Source organism: Camelus dromedarius, chromosome 13, assembly GCF_036321535.1.
Source record: "Camelus dromedarius isolate mCamDro1 chromosome 13, mCamDro1.pat, whole genome shotgun sequence".
In the NCBI taxonomy this organism is placed as follows: Eukaryota; Metazoa; Chordata; class Mammalia; order Artiodactyla; family Camelidae; genus Camelus; species Camelus dromedarius.
This window is the reverse complement of record NC_087448.1, coordinates 1655129-1668691: the sequence shown is the minus strand read 5'-3', so window position 1 is coordinate 1668691 and position 13563 is coordinate 1655129. Positions and strand designations below refer to the sequence as shown.

General features: G+C 54.6%; 1 protein-coding gene across 6 annotated transcripts in view; it reads left to right on the top strand.

Annotated features, from left to right (window-relative positions):
* Positions 1-13563, top strand: part of ARHGEF7 (Rho guanine nucleotide exchange factor 7) — a 103850-nt gene that overhangs the window by 38927 nt on the left and 51360 nt on the right. For 5 of the 6 annotated variants that reach the window (XR_010383559.1, XR_010383558.1, XM_064492962.1 and 2 more), the window contains exons 3-4: positions 9808-9892; positions 12544-12674. Coding sequence is in view for 3 of the 6 variants with exons in the window: in XM_064492962.1 (XP_064349032.1) it covers positions 9808-9892; positions 12544-12674 (216 nt within the window). In the remaining 3 variants the exon portion in view is untranslated. Of the gene's footprint in view, positions 1-7834; positions 7883-9807; positions 9893-12543; positions 12675-13563 lie in introns of those variants that run through there. The other variant, XM_064492963.1, reaches the window with a different exon arrangement.

Sequence of the window (13563 nt, the reverse complement as noted above, 5' to 3'; positions counted from 1 at the left end):
ACAGCTATACGGATTTTGTGTGTGTACTGGTTATGATGTAAAATGCATTTTTGTTGTGGATCATGGTCAGAGTTTGGAGAACGTCAGTCAGATAGAGGTGTTTGAAGGACCAGGACAAGGCACTTAAGAGGGCAGGATGTTTGTGTAGTAAGTATTTTGTCTTGTTCCAACTTTAAATTTGACATCTCTTTGCCAGCAGAAGACCTGGAAACTTACCCTCTTGTTTTCCAGCATCTTGCTGGGATCTTAGTTCAGAACCCGGCCCCTGGAAGAGGAGAAGTTAATTTCTCCGTGACTGCAGGTGCTCCTAGGATGGCTGCTCCCCTGTTCAGATAGGATGAGCTTGTGGGGTCCTTCAGCCAGAGTGCTTATTGGATAGAATGTGTTCTAAAAACTGAAGAGTAAGCTTCGTTTCCCCATGAATGGGGACCAAGGAAGTGGGTCTCCAGGTGATGTCAGTCAGTCTGTGCAAGGTTCATGAGGGCGTTCCTGAGCCTTGTCCTGAGGAAGCGCACGGCAGCTCGTCTGTGCTGGAGGCACCGCGGGGCGCTGCCTGGCAGGTAAAACCAAACGAAAGTGGGATACGAGTCAGTGGCTGTGAGTCCTGCAGCAGGGACGGTAACACGGGGTTGGGGCTTAGAGAAGGGCTCCGGCTGTCCAGGCTGGCCGAGCCCCTGGCTGGGCAGGGCCTGCCGCTGCTTCCTGGTTGGCCCCCGGCTTCTTAAGGTGATTTGAAGAGTGGAAGCGGTGAGATGTCCTGGATTTGATGACCTGCCTTAAATGGGAGTTAGAGGGGGGATTGTGAATCTGAGTGAAAATGTCTGGTCATAAGCGTAATTTTTCTTGGTTTTGGTTCTCCGTGAAATTGTCTGAACATCTCTGTGGGCGTTTTGATGGCATCTACCCTCAAGTTTCATGTCATGCACCTTCTGCTGTTCTGTCTTTTCTGATCGCTCAGATTTCCTTTGAGCTTTCCGTGCTGCCTGGGGGAAGTTGTATCTGTGAGGCACTGGTTAGTTTATAAAGTGCTTTCTCATTTTATCACTGTAATGGCTAATTCTTACAAAGCCCTTTGGATTTTTACCCGTAAAGTCGTCCCCTCATCCAGTTCCTCCTCTCCTACTATGCTTCTTTCCGGTTCACGTGAAAGAAAAGGATTTGGCACATTTGACTGTCTCCCAGCTCCCTCACCATCCCTCTGTATCCCAAATTTTACTCATTGTGCTGTTTGGTGATTCATAATTTTTCAGTAGTTAGTTTTGTACATAGTAAACCAGAAGTGGGTACTTCTTAGACTTTGCTCCTGTCTGGAAAATGAGGAACTCTGTGCGACTCTGTGGGGCCTCGGGGGCACTTTGTTTAGGCCTGGGAGCGTAGGCCGTGTTTCCTGTGCTGTTTGGAGGGGAGGTTGGTTACTGTCCAGAAGTTGCCTGTGTGCTGGGCTGCCGCCTCCCTGGTGCTCTGGCTGGAGAAGGCAGGCTTTCCCGGGCTGTTTAGGTCTGCGCCCTTCGGTGTGCTGGGATTGCAGGCTCCTCAGCACCCAGCCGGGGGAGCAGACAGGGAACCCAGAGAGCCTGCTTCTGTGCTGTCTCTCGGGTCTTGCAGCTCGTAGCCCGCGAGCCTGTCCTTTTCAGCACTGGCTTGTCTTTCGTCCCTCTTACATGTGGTCTCTTACGTGTAACGTCCGGGGCTTTTAGCTGCGCTCAGCTGGAGGAACAGGAGAGTGTCTGCTACATCTTGTTTGGAGCCGAAGTCACTTGTCCTCTTTACTGTTCTGTCAACCGTGGCCTTGGTTCCTCTTCCTGTTTGTGACTGAAGGCCCAGTGGCTGATGTGAATGTGTAGCCGTGCTGGTGGTCTGGGACTGGCCCAGGATGGTGTCACTGCAGGTTGTGGCAGGACGGAGATGGGGTAGTGGTGGGGAGCTGAGGGCGGTGCCCCCAGGCAGGGTGGAAGGATGGATTTTTCCTGCATCCTGTTGCCTTGCCCCCTCCAGGGAGGGGACAGGTGAGAGCCCTCAGGGCATTCCATTCTCGGGTAGAGTTGCCTCTCCAGTTCCTCCTCTTGGTGCCTGTGGGGTGTAGGGGACTGGCAGCACCTCATTCATGTTAGGAATCCCGCGCAGGCAGGCAGCAGGCTCTCCTGGTGGGGTCTGGGGCGCTGGGCTACGGGAGGGAGTCGGGGAGGGAGTGGCCACTGCGCTGCGGGCCCCAGGCGCTGTTCTCCTGTCCTGGTGCTGGAGGGCTCCCCTCTCTTTCCCCGGGCTCTCACGAGTGCTGTGGAGAACCCCTCTCAGATGTTGAGATCCCGTCTACTTCCTGTTCTCAGGAATTCCCTAAGCCTCATCTGGACGGCTCCTGGCCTCTCCGCTCCCTCCTTGAGCACTGCAGTGGATTCCTTCTTTATTGCTGTTTTTTAAAGCCTGCCTTTTCTGTCATTGCAGTGGAGCCTTGGGAAGGTTGGGAGGAAGTGTATGTCTGCAGTTTACCATTGTGAAGCACTGCTCAGAGTTTGAGTTTAGAACTACTTACATGGAGTATTGAAGTGAACGCACTGTGCTTATTGCCCTTCTGGCTCTGATGCCAGCACCTAACTCACTGTCAGCCTGAGAAGTTATCGTGCACCTGCCCAGACCTTTCTCTTGTGGCCACTGAGTGGCTGCTTTCCCGGGCTCACCTCACTGTCCCTGGGAGACGGACTCGGAGCCCATTGTAGGCAAGTGGGCTGCTGCGCCTGTGCGGGGCATGGCTGAGCCCAGCCCTCTTCTCGGGTGCTGCCCTGCTTGACGTGTGTGTGTGTGTGGTGGGGGTAGGGAGGGGAGCAGCAGCGACTCACTGGGTTCAGTTCTTTGCTCTCCTCTGGAACCTCTGTTACGCCATCTTGGAGCCTTGTTTTCCCCTTTGTGAAATAGGATTGGCCTGAGACCTGCAGCCTGGCGCCCCGTGCCTCTTGGACGCTTCGTCCCTCCTCTCCCCGGCCTGGCCAGCCTCCGCTTCCCGGCGGACTCTGTTCGGACGGCTGCTGCTTTATGGAGGACGGAGACTCAGCGGCCTTTTGGCTGCGTCAGCCATCTTGCCTTACTTCTCAGAGCTTCGTTCTCCCTCCCCCTCAGCCTTCTTGGGAACCACTTAAAATATTGTTGTACAGGTGGTCCCTGTCCTGGGGTTTTGGGTGTTGATTACAGGGGCATCCACAAAATGATTTCATTGTCATTTTAAACTGAAAGAAACTGGGAGCACGTTGGGTGAAAGGCTGTGTCCTGACAGAATCCAGCATCAGACTTTAATTTTATCTCCAGGGTGTAGGTGTAGGTGGAATGAAATACAAAATCCACAGAAGCCAAGGAGGCAAAAATTCCCTGCTGGAGCTCTGTTTTTCACATAGTTCCAACAATATGGACCATTTGCATTAAACTTAAAAAGCACAACTTATTTAAGATTCATCTTGTTCTGAAATCACAAATTCCATTTGACAGTGTGATAGGACAAGATTATATTTTTAAACTTCGAGAACCACACTCCAGAACTGTGCTAAAAGTAACAATTTCTTGTGTCAAAAATAGCTTCCTCATAAACTCAGTGGAGGAGCTGACCTGGCTGGTTGCACTTGGAATATGAAGGCTGTGTAAGTTGAGAAGGTGCTTTGCCAGCCTTGGTTGTGGGGGTCTCTCTGTTAGTACTGAGGCGGTGGAAAGACTTCTCCACGTTGCGGGGCATTTTGTCCTTGGGTACATCACGGAGTGTCATCGTTGGTGATGTCATTCAGGTGTGAGCCATCTACTTTTGCTCCTGTATCGGGGAGGTGAGGTGGGTCAGGTGCTGTGGCTGGTGACGTCTGGGGGTCCGTGCAGCCAGGTTGCCGTGAGTGTGGGTGGGCTCTGGGGAGGGTGTGTGGAAGCGGCAGTGGTAGCAGAGCCCCCTGCTGTGCCATCCCTGGTGGAGTCCGTCGGGCTGCTCTGGTTGGTCCTGGTGCTGCGTGGCCCCCGCCCCCCGCTTTGCACTGGGAGTCACACGCGGGCACAGGTTTGCTAGAAGGCGCCTGTCTTGTGTCGCCTGGGGCTGGTGCAGCTCCTTGTTGCTCCGTCCCTCGCTGTGTGGCTGGGACTCGGGCGGGGCCGGCAGGTGCAGCTGAGGGGGTGGTCTTGTTGGCTGAGCTCCAGGGCTGCCGGCAGTTCTGTGGCCCCGTGAGGAAGGGCAGTCCTGAGGCTGCGGCCCACACTGAGGAAAGCAGGGTCAGGGGATGGCCTGGAGCCTCCGAGTCTGTGCGTGTGGTTCTTGCCCTTCTTGACTTGCTGGTTGTGCAAACCAGTCATTGTCAGCCGTGCTGTGAGGACACAAGTGTCAGGCTTCCCGCCATAGCCGGTGGGCAAGCTGTCCCAACAGGTCCTCAGCCCGGGGCCTTCAGGCTGGCAGCGGGTTCCTGACGACCGCCCTGTGGGAGACCTGGGTCACAACCCCCAGCCAGGCTGCTCTGAACTCCCGCTGCGCAGACTGTTGGCGGCTGGGCCTCTGGGCCTCTGGGCTCTGTTGTGGGGATGTGGCGGGCGGTGCAGGAGCCGAGGGGTCGGAGGTGGCTCCCGGTCCCGCCTGCCCTCCTTGCTCTGGGGCACCTGGCCGACGCTGGGGCACCTGCCCTCCTTGCTCTGGGGTGCTGGCCGACGACAAGGGAGGAGAGAGTCTTCCGAGAGAGAAGGCGCTCTTTGCGGGCGAGCACGAAGACGCTGGTGTCTTGTCTTGGCAGTGTCTTTGTTTTTCTGGAGCTGCGGTCTGCCCTTCAGACCCAGTTCTGCTGGGGCAGGGTGGGCGTGGTGTGCTGCCGGCTCGTGCTAGAGATGCCGTTGGCCGGCCGCCCCCCACGTCTCTGGGGCTGATGGCACCGAGGTCTACCCTGCCATCATGTGTTAGCTGCAGACGCGGGGTCGCTCTGCTCTGTGCTCTGTATTCTGGGATCCAGGCTGATGGAGCAGCTCCAATTTGGGCCTTGCCGTTCTCATTTAAAGGAGAAGACTGGGAGGCAGGCTGAACACTCGGGGGTCCCTAAAGCTCCTGCTGGGGGCTGACCTGCAGCGTCCTCCAGTATCTGGTACCTTGTGCGCACGCCTCACTGGCCAGAACCTGCAGGAAGGCATGGCAGTGGGTGGGGGCCCACACCCTCTCCCAGGGTTGCAGTGGAGGTCGCAGTGTCTTGGAGTTAGACAAGGGAGGTTGGAAACCAGCATAATGAGAGTGAACATTCTGGGTAGATCAGCATCCGTTCTTGTCTTGTGCCTTCGAAATCTCCTTATTTTACCAAATTAGCAGTTAATGCTTTCCTGAAAACCATGGTGGCTCTTTCTGCTAAAACATAGTCGTCCTCTGTCTGGCTAGAGCTTGCACATTTGGGAGCTCCTCCATGTGCACATGAAGTCACCCTGATGGCATTGCCCTGCCAAGAGGGGTACTGGTGACGGTTGACATGTGGCAGACAGCCTTGTCTTCCTCATGTACAGGTGAACCCTCCTTTTTTCAGGTGTTAGTTCAGTAACTAAACCTGACACTAAATGTGATATTAAATATAGGTAAGGAATATGTCAAAATAGGTTATTTCTAGGGGACTAGCAAAAGTTAAGGCTGGGAGGTTGAGTTTGGGCCAGGTTCTGGGTATTTGACGGTCAGGTTTAGCCCTCCTAGTGATGTCACTGGCAGTATTTCCTGGGGGTCAGTGGTCAGGGTGCTGGGTGCTCTGAGGACCTGGTTTCTCTGGGCTGCAGAACAGATGGGGAGGAAGGCCAGGCTGGGAACCTCTGATGGGTGGTTCCTAGCTATGTAGGCAGATTCCTAGAAGCCCCTTCCAAATGGGATCAGTGGGACCCCTGGACAGAGAGCCTCAGGTTTAATTTTCTTTCCCTCCCATTGCCAGGAGGCCATCTCCCCTGTTGAGGATGTCCTGTAGGAAGGGCACAGGTGGTCCTCGGGGCAGCGCCGCCCACCTCAGGCACTGCCCTTGATGGTGCCCCGCCACCCACTTTCGCAGGCTGGCTCCGGGTAGATCTGTGATTGTGTGCTGTGTTAATAATGGCTGTGATCCCCTCTCTCAGACTTAACAGTGAGAAGGCCTTGGATGGCTCTGTGTCTGCAGATAGCGCGGGGCGACAGTTGTTCCCGACCCGGGTGGCGTTCGGGGACGACGGCAGGTGCAGCGGGGAGCAGCCCGAGTGCAGGCTGGCAGTGTCCGTGTTCCCCCTCACAGGCTTGGGGTGCTAAAAGGTGAGCGCGGGGCAGGGTCTGTGTCAGGAGCAGCGGCTTCCAGCATGGGAGCCTCAGTGCTGGCGGAGGGGGGTCTCCCGCTGGAGTGCGACCTGGGGCGGCGGTGTCGTCCATGGAGGTGGGCGCCTGCGTGTGTGGGGTGTGCAGCCCGTTCTCTGCACCGTTTCTCAGGTGTTCTCTGGTCCTGAGCACCCAGCCATGCATGAAGCTGGTTTTGTTTTGTAGTTGTTTGCATTTTATTAAACAAGCGTTTCCCTTGGTAGAACGTAGTGACTGGTGGGCCAGTTTTTACAGGAGGCCTTGGGGTTCTGGGTGCAGAACTGAGAGTTTGATCTCAGTCATTGGTGAGGCGTTTGCCCGTTGCTACTTCATATCATCACCTGCAGCATCCTCAGAATCTTACCTGCTCCTCGTTCCCATTTAAGGACGGGACACCGGAGGCCCCCAAGGCTTCAGTAGCATAAGGCCCTGACTACTGGGGGAGGGCAGGGGGAGGCTTCAGGTTGAGAAGGATCGCCTGCCTCCTTCCCAGCACAGCCGTGCGGTGTTGGTCCAGCCCAGCCTCTCCCCTCGTGGGCCACGGTAGAGACTCTCCAAGTATTTTACGTCTCACTTTGAATACCCGGGGTCTCTTCCATCCTGGTTTCCTTGTGGTTTCCTATTGGTTGTATTTCATTATGTATTGTTGTTTCTGTTGAAAGTGAAATATTTAAAAAACTGTAGCTACTGAATTTAATATTATGAGGTTTGTTTTTTTGTTTTTTTTTTGTAGAAAACTAGTAGGCTTGTTTTGAGACTTGGGTTATTCTGCTGCACCTTTATTTCACTTAAGTGTAAAAGTTGACGGTGAGTATTTGGTCGTACACTTTTATGACTGGATCGATTCTAGGATCTGTGGGGTGTTGTGTCCCCTCCTCACTGCACAGGGAGAGGGTTGTGACCCTTCCTCCTCTCCCCACCTCATCCTGGGCTGCCCGGAATCACCTGGTGAGCGTCCCATTCTCATCTGGGGCCCCTTCCTCAGCAATTCGCGTTCAGTTGGTCTGCTCTGTGTCTTGAACATCTTGGTTCCTGATGTCCTGGGAGGCCCTGACCGCAGCCCCTCCTGAGAACCACCTGAAGGGGGACATAGGGGCAGCACCCGGCTCCGCCCCCTGTAGCCCAGCCCTCAGCGTGGGCAGCCCCCGCGGGGCAGGCTGTGGCTCTGGGACCCCTGATATGTGCCTGTTGGTGAGAATTTCCTCTTACTCTCGGAGCGCAGGCTTTCTCTGTATGCGAAGATTTTTCTGGTTTTGCTTTGTGTCGAATAGATTCCTTTTTCAAGAAATAGCCTGTTATCTTTCTCTAGAGAAGAACTTCAGTTAAAACACTTCATTGACTTAGAATATGCGTCTTTTCCTCTCAGTGACAAGCGTTCGCCTCATCTCATTGTGTAGTTTCCTGTTAGGAAGGTGGCATGTGTGTGAACTCACTTTGGTCTGACGTCACGTTGGAGCCCATTGGTGGACCGTCTCTGCCAACCAGACACTTCCTGGTATCCATGTAAGAAAGATATATAGTTCTGGAATAACAGGAAGCTTCAGTTCTCGGCATCCTGTTTTTCTGGGTTTTGTGCCTCTCTGCCTCGCCACAATGAAGGTTAGTCGGTGTCTTTCTGTATGTTTCTTTTTGCACAATACCACGATTTGAATTTTCCAAGCTCTCGAGTTAGAGCTTGAGGGCTGGGAGGTGTACAGATCACCTGCTCCCACATTTTACAGAAGGGAGCTGAGGCCTATGCAGGGTAATACTTTTAATAAAAAATGCAGCCCACCCACTAAAAAATGTACATGGGTACATCAGCCTAGACAATGAATGCTCCCATTTGACTTGGAATTTGTTTTAAAATAATAGATACCAGAGCAGATGAGTTAGCTGTGTTATAAGGTGATCTAAAGACTGTTCTGAGGGTTCCTTATTCTTATAGGCAGGGTCTAGCGTCGTGACCTGAGCTGTAGTTTTGCTTCATCCAGATGAGGTGCGTCCGTGATGTGCTGGGGCTCTCGGGTGTCTGTGCTGTGGGTCCAGCTGGTTCTCTCCCTTCTCTGTGCTGGACGCTCTCTCAGCTCGGCTCCCATGGCCTCCATTCTAGAGGTGGTTTTTCAACTTCTGGACTTTCTTTTGTTCATGTTTAAATAACATATCTGGTGATGATTTTTTCTCATCTGGGAAGTTAAGACAGAAGACTATTAACTGGAGACTTCTAGGAAGACAGCAATCATTGTTCAGCTCCGGGATGGCTCCTCTTAGCTATTATTTGTGTGACTGTCCTCTCAGGGACATTCAGCACCACAGGGTGGCTGGTGGGTGGGTGGGTGTGTTATTTACCTGTTCAGCAAACATTTGCACTGTTACCTTGTACCGGCCACTTGCTGGATGTCATGTGCTGTGAAGTCAGCTTTTATAGATTTCAGTCGAGAGTGGCGTGTGCACATGGGATGTAAAGTTGTCGCGATGGGTGTGCTGGGGGCTTGGCTGGGCCCTGCCGAGCCTAGGGGGACATGGGGCTGGAGCAGTCAGATGAGAAGGGTGGGGGGCAGGAAGCAGAGAAGCGGGGTTCCTGGCAGGATGTGGGGTGGAGGGGCTGCCGTTGGAGGAGAGGTGGCGGGCGACCAGAGAGGAAGTCACTCCTGGGATGACTGTTAGTTCATTTTTGTTCCTGTGCCAGAACCTTTGACGTATGTTAACACAGTTTACATTTTGTCACCTAAACACACCTTTCTGTTAATCGCATCTTTGAAAGAATTTTTCCATAACTTGTCTGTCACAGAGCTGTGGGTGATCTGATGCTGAGTTTGTGGGGTGTTGTTCAGGGCTTAGAGCTGTATGTGGTCAGTGTCTGGGAGTGAGATGTGTTTGTACACGTGTCGTGCACTGGCTGCGCTGGCTCTGCAAGGCTGGGTGTGCATCTCGTTCGGCTCCTGGGGTTGAGGGTGGGCGGGGAGGGCCGGCGGTGGGCAGGGGCTGACTTGGTCATGTCCCCTGTCCCTTGGTTGCTGAGATTGTGGGAGATGCAGATCAGACAGTCCTGGTCTGGCTTCAGCTCTCTGCCCCGAGGATGGAGGTGTCCCCCCAGAACTGCTGCCCTGCTCCCAGAGTCCTTCCCCTCCTTCCTCTTGAGTGTGTGCCCCGATGTCTGCGCTTCCCCTTCCTGCTGCTGGCCCTGGCCTCGGCTGTGAGAGGAGAGGAGGCCTCAGCAGGCCTGCCCTGCGGCCTCAGCCTCAGTCTAAGGAGGGAGGCTTTGCTGGGCACCAGCATCGCCCAGGTTGTGGCTGGGGGGGGGGTGGTGGGCATAGGGTGAGGAGCAGGTGGCTAGGAAACTGGGCTCAGGCCCGGGATCAAAGGGGCCCCACGAGGGAGCCTGGTCTGGCGTCCCATCCCACGTAGGCCGGGCTCCCAGGTGTGCTGTGCCCCGAGGGTCTCCCCTGCTCGGCCTGTGAGTCCTCTTGCTGCTGCGGGGGGCGCCGGCTCCCCTGCCCCTCATGGGGCTCTGCTAATCCTGCTTGTCCACTTTTCCCTTTCAGACGTTTGATGCAAACGACTTGTATCAGGGGCAGAATTTCAACAAGGTCCTCAGCTCCTTAGTGACTCTAAATAAAGTTACAGCAGGTAAGTCTCTTTTTACTGAATTGGACGGGAGGGGACCACTGAAGGGCAAAGACTTGCTTTCCTGTTAGGAGGCAGAATGAGTGTCCTTGAATGAAAAAGGACTGCATTAATGTTAGGCTGTCTCTTCTGCTGCAATGGTATTCTTATTATTTATTCCTTGTTAGTCTTCCTCTGTAGGTCCTGGTAGATATCAAGTAGGTATCGACTGTTTTCCTTCCTGTGGGCGGAGACTTTCTGCCTGCAAGTAGAGCAGAGGAGGAAGGCCTTGTCCACGTGGGCGTTCTCGTGGGCTGCCCTGGACCTAGAAGTTCCTTGCTCTGGATTTTTATTAAGTTAATGCTGATTGAAGCATATCTGGTCAGCAGATCTAGTGACTGTTTTTGAGGTGTGGCCAGTTTTTTGGCCTCTACAGTAAACTCCTGCCTGGGCCAGGTTTCCTGTGGGCGACAGGGCACCCGGGCTGTGTGGTCTGCAGGTTCTGGGCCCCTCACTCTCAGTGGAGAGGGTGAGTGGAGGAGGCGGTGCCGGCCCTCTGGTGGGCTCCCAGACCGCGGTGAGGACTGCAGGGTCTGTGCACATGCTCCCAGGGAGGCCACACTGGCCGCGGGCTGGAGAAACTGGGTCTGGAGAGTGTGTGAGTCTAGAAGGACTTGGTGGCTCTTTTGTTTGAAAGTCATCTTTGCTTTCCCATTTACCTTTACAGATTGTAGTTTCAGATTTATGGGGGAAGTTGGACCTTGACAGTCTCCTGATCAGGAAACTTGTGTTTATCTTGTAGGGGGTCCCTCCTAGTTTTACACGTTGGCCCTTCAGATGGGTGCACTCGCCTCTGTGTGGAGGGAATAGAGCCACGACACTCGGGGCCACAGGACCATCTGCAGTGACCCTCCCGCCATTTGTTTGCTGGGAGGGCTGTCAGGGTGCGGCCGCAGGTGACACGTCAGTAGTGGGGACGTGAAGGCCGGGAGCCGCGTCTCCGGTTGCCTGTTCCTGTGGCTTTTACCCCCTAACAAGGAGGTGTTTCTCCTGTGTTCTTGACAGCATCGCATGCACACTGGCTGTGGAACGGGGAACGCTGTTCTGAACAAAGACCTGTCGGGGGTTCTGAAATAAACTTGGTACTTTTCTCTTCAGACAAGATGACAGCCTTCTCAGACGGAAAGAAGTTTTTGCCTTTTGTTTGCTGGCTCTTAATTTTTGTTTTTGAAGTCAGTGCGATGGAGATGACTGCATCTTTATTAGACCTCAGCTTTACGTGGCTGACTTAGGTATAAGACAGGTGCGCCTGCTGCTTCCACGGTCGTTGGCAGCCTTCTTGAGAAAAGCCTGTCGTCACCTTCCCTCTGCTCTGGCACTTAAAGAAAACCACGTGTGTTCTCCTGGTGTGCGGAGACAGAAAAAAGATTGGTGCTGGGGAAGTAAGAGGTGTCCTGGAGAGACTTCCCTCATGTTAAGTGTCCCCTGGGTACGGCAGGCGGGCAGCCACTGGGGCAGCGTCTTCACAAAATGCCCTTTGGGAGCTGGTTTGTGCTTGGGATTGCCCAGGCCTCTGTAGGGAGCACTAACACTCTGTGGCATTACTGCCAGCCCTGAGCGGGACCTGAGAATCATAGGGACCCTTTGGAGGTACAGACTCAAGACTGAGATGTCAGGGTGGTTTTTAGGGCAGGGCTCCCAGACGCCAGGGCCTGTGGGCCCGGCAGGCAGTCTGGAGGAGGGGGGCAAGCAGGGGGTGGCCCTGTGCAGCGCTGGGCCGGTCCAGGGACCCAGACCCAGTGGTATCCCAGCCTACATGCTTAAGGGACAGCTGGAAACCTAGGTTTCCCTGTAAAGGCCTCACACTTGCAGTTGTTGGTAACTAAGTTGGAGTTTTATGAGACACCACTTAAGCCAATCCAAGCATCTGCTGGAAAGATAGGACCTGGAGACCAGCAGTTGCAGGGTGTTTTACCTGGGGGAGGAGGGGGAAGCCCCTGTGTAGCTGCAGGGAGTTTCTAAACCTCGTGCATCTCACAGCAGTGGTTTCCCTGGAAAACTTTTTTGGGGTCTCATGTCACTTCTGCAAAGTGGGTTGCTAACATTGTCGTGCGGGTTGACCTGAGTGGGGTGTGCAGTCCTGAAGGGACTCCAGAGAGAGCTGAGCCCCTAGTACCACCTGGGCTGGTCCTCTCAGCCGCTTTGCGAGGGGAAGAAAGCGTGGCTGCCTCCCAGCTGAGGAAATCATCCTCAGAAGGGCCTCTCTGGCCAGAAAATGCTAGGAGGTTTCTGTTTGTTTTCAGTAAGACAGTCTTTTCCTTTCTTGCAAAATCACACTCACTGCTTATCGTCTGAGGTATAATCCCAGAGGGTAGGCGTGCGGTGGGGTGAGTCCCGGGTGGTGCTCTGCTAAGTAGTTGCATGTGAGGGGCTTAACTTTTTCAAGGTGAAAGGAAAGTATTAAAAATGGTTACAAACACTTTACAAACTTGAAACTTACCCTGAAGAAGAACAGGTGAATAGTCATGTCTGGTTAATTTCTGGGCCGGTGCCCGAGTGGGTGCAGGATGGCGCCTGCTCCCGCTCCCCTGCAGGGATGGGATGCGGGGCCCTTGTGCGGTGAGGGTGCGGGGTCAGGCGCTCAGCTCGCTCTCTTCCCTCTGACGCCCTTGCAGACATCGGCCTGGGAAGTGACTCCGTGTGTGCCCGGCCCTCATCTCACCGGATAAAGTCCTTCGACTCCCTGGGATCCCAGCCTTCGCACTGCCGGACTTCAAAATTGTTCCAGGGCCAGTACCGGAGCTTGGTAAGTGAGAGCCTGCTGCTGAGAGTGGAGTGTGGGACACAAGTGTGTGCGGACCTGTGTGCTGGGCGCTCGGACCCATGGAGGGTCGCCGGCAGAGGGCGCTGTGGCCCTGCTGCCTTCACTCATGTTCTCCACGTGCCCTGCTTAAGGACAGCTCCTGAGAAATTGGTGTATTTGGGGAGTTACAGTCTAAGATATATACGTCTGTTTATCTGGAGTGATGGGTACTTTAAAATGTTTCCCTGGTTCTGCAAATGCGAGTATAAGCCCTTTTTGGGACTAGAGGAGAGGTGGAGTGTGTGAGGGCAGCACTCTGAGACACCCCGGGTTGGGATTATCAGGACAGTGCCAGAACGCTGGACAGGAAGGCGCGTGAGTACGTTACAGGTGCAGGACACTGATGGGTGCCACTTTGTAGGGTGAGAAAGAGGCCATTAGGGTCCCTGTTTCCAGGGGACGTGGGCTGTGCTCCCTGCCCGGGGGCCACCTCTCCGCCTTCACCTTCCTCCCGTCTCAGCTTTAGTGAGGAGCAGCGTCCGTGCAGGACGAGCCCGGCCTGCCTGAGTTGACAGGGGACACTCCCAGGTGGAGCCGAGGCTGGTGGGCGCTGCCTGTGTGGCAGCTGCCGCTCCAGCCGCGTCCCTGTCCTTTCCTCACAGCAATGACGGCGGCCACTCTTGATCGGCCTGCTGTGGTTTAGACGGTTGGGGAGGGTCATGTTGAGCCCAGATGGTGACCAGCTAGAGTTTCCAGGAGGCTTTAAAAAGGGGAGGAGGACCCCACGAAGGTAAGCCAGTGATGAGATACAGCCTTTCCAGCTGCCCGAGACGGCAGGGCGGCGGGGGCCGGGTGAGGAAGTGGGAGCCCGGTGGGGTGTCCTCTCACCCGC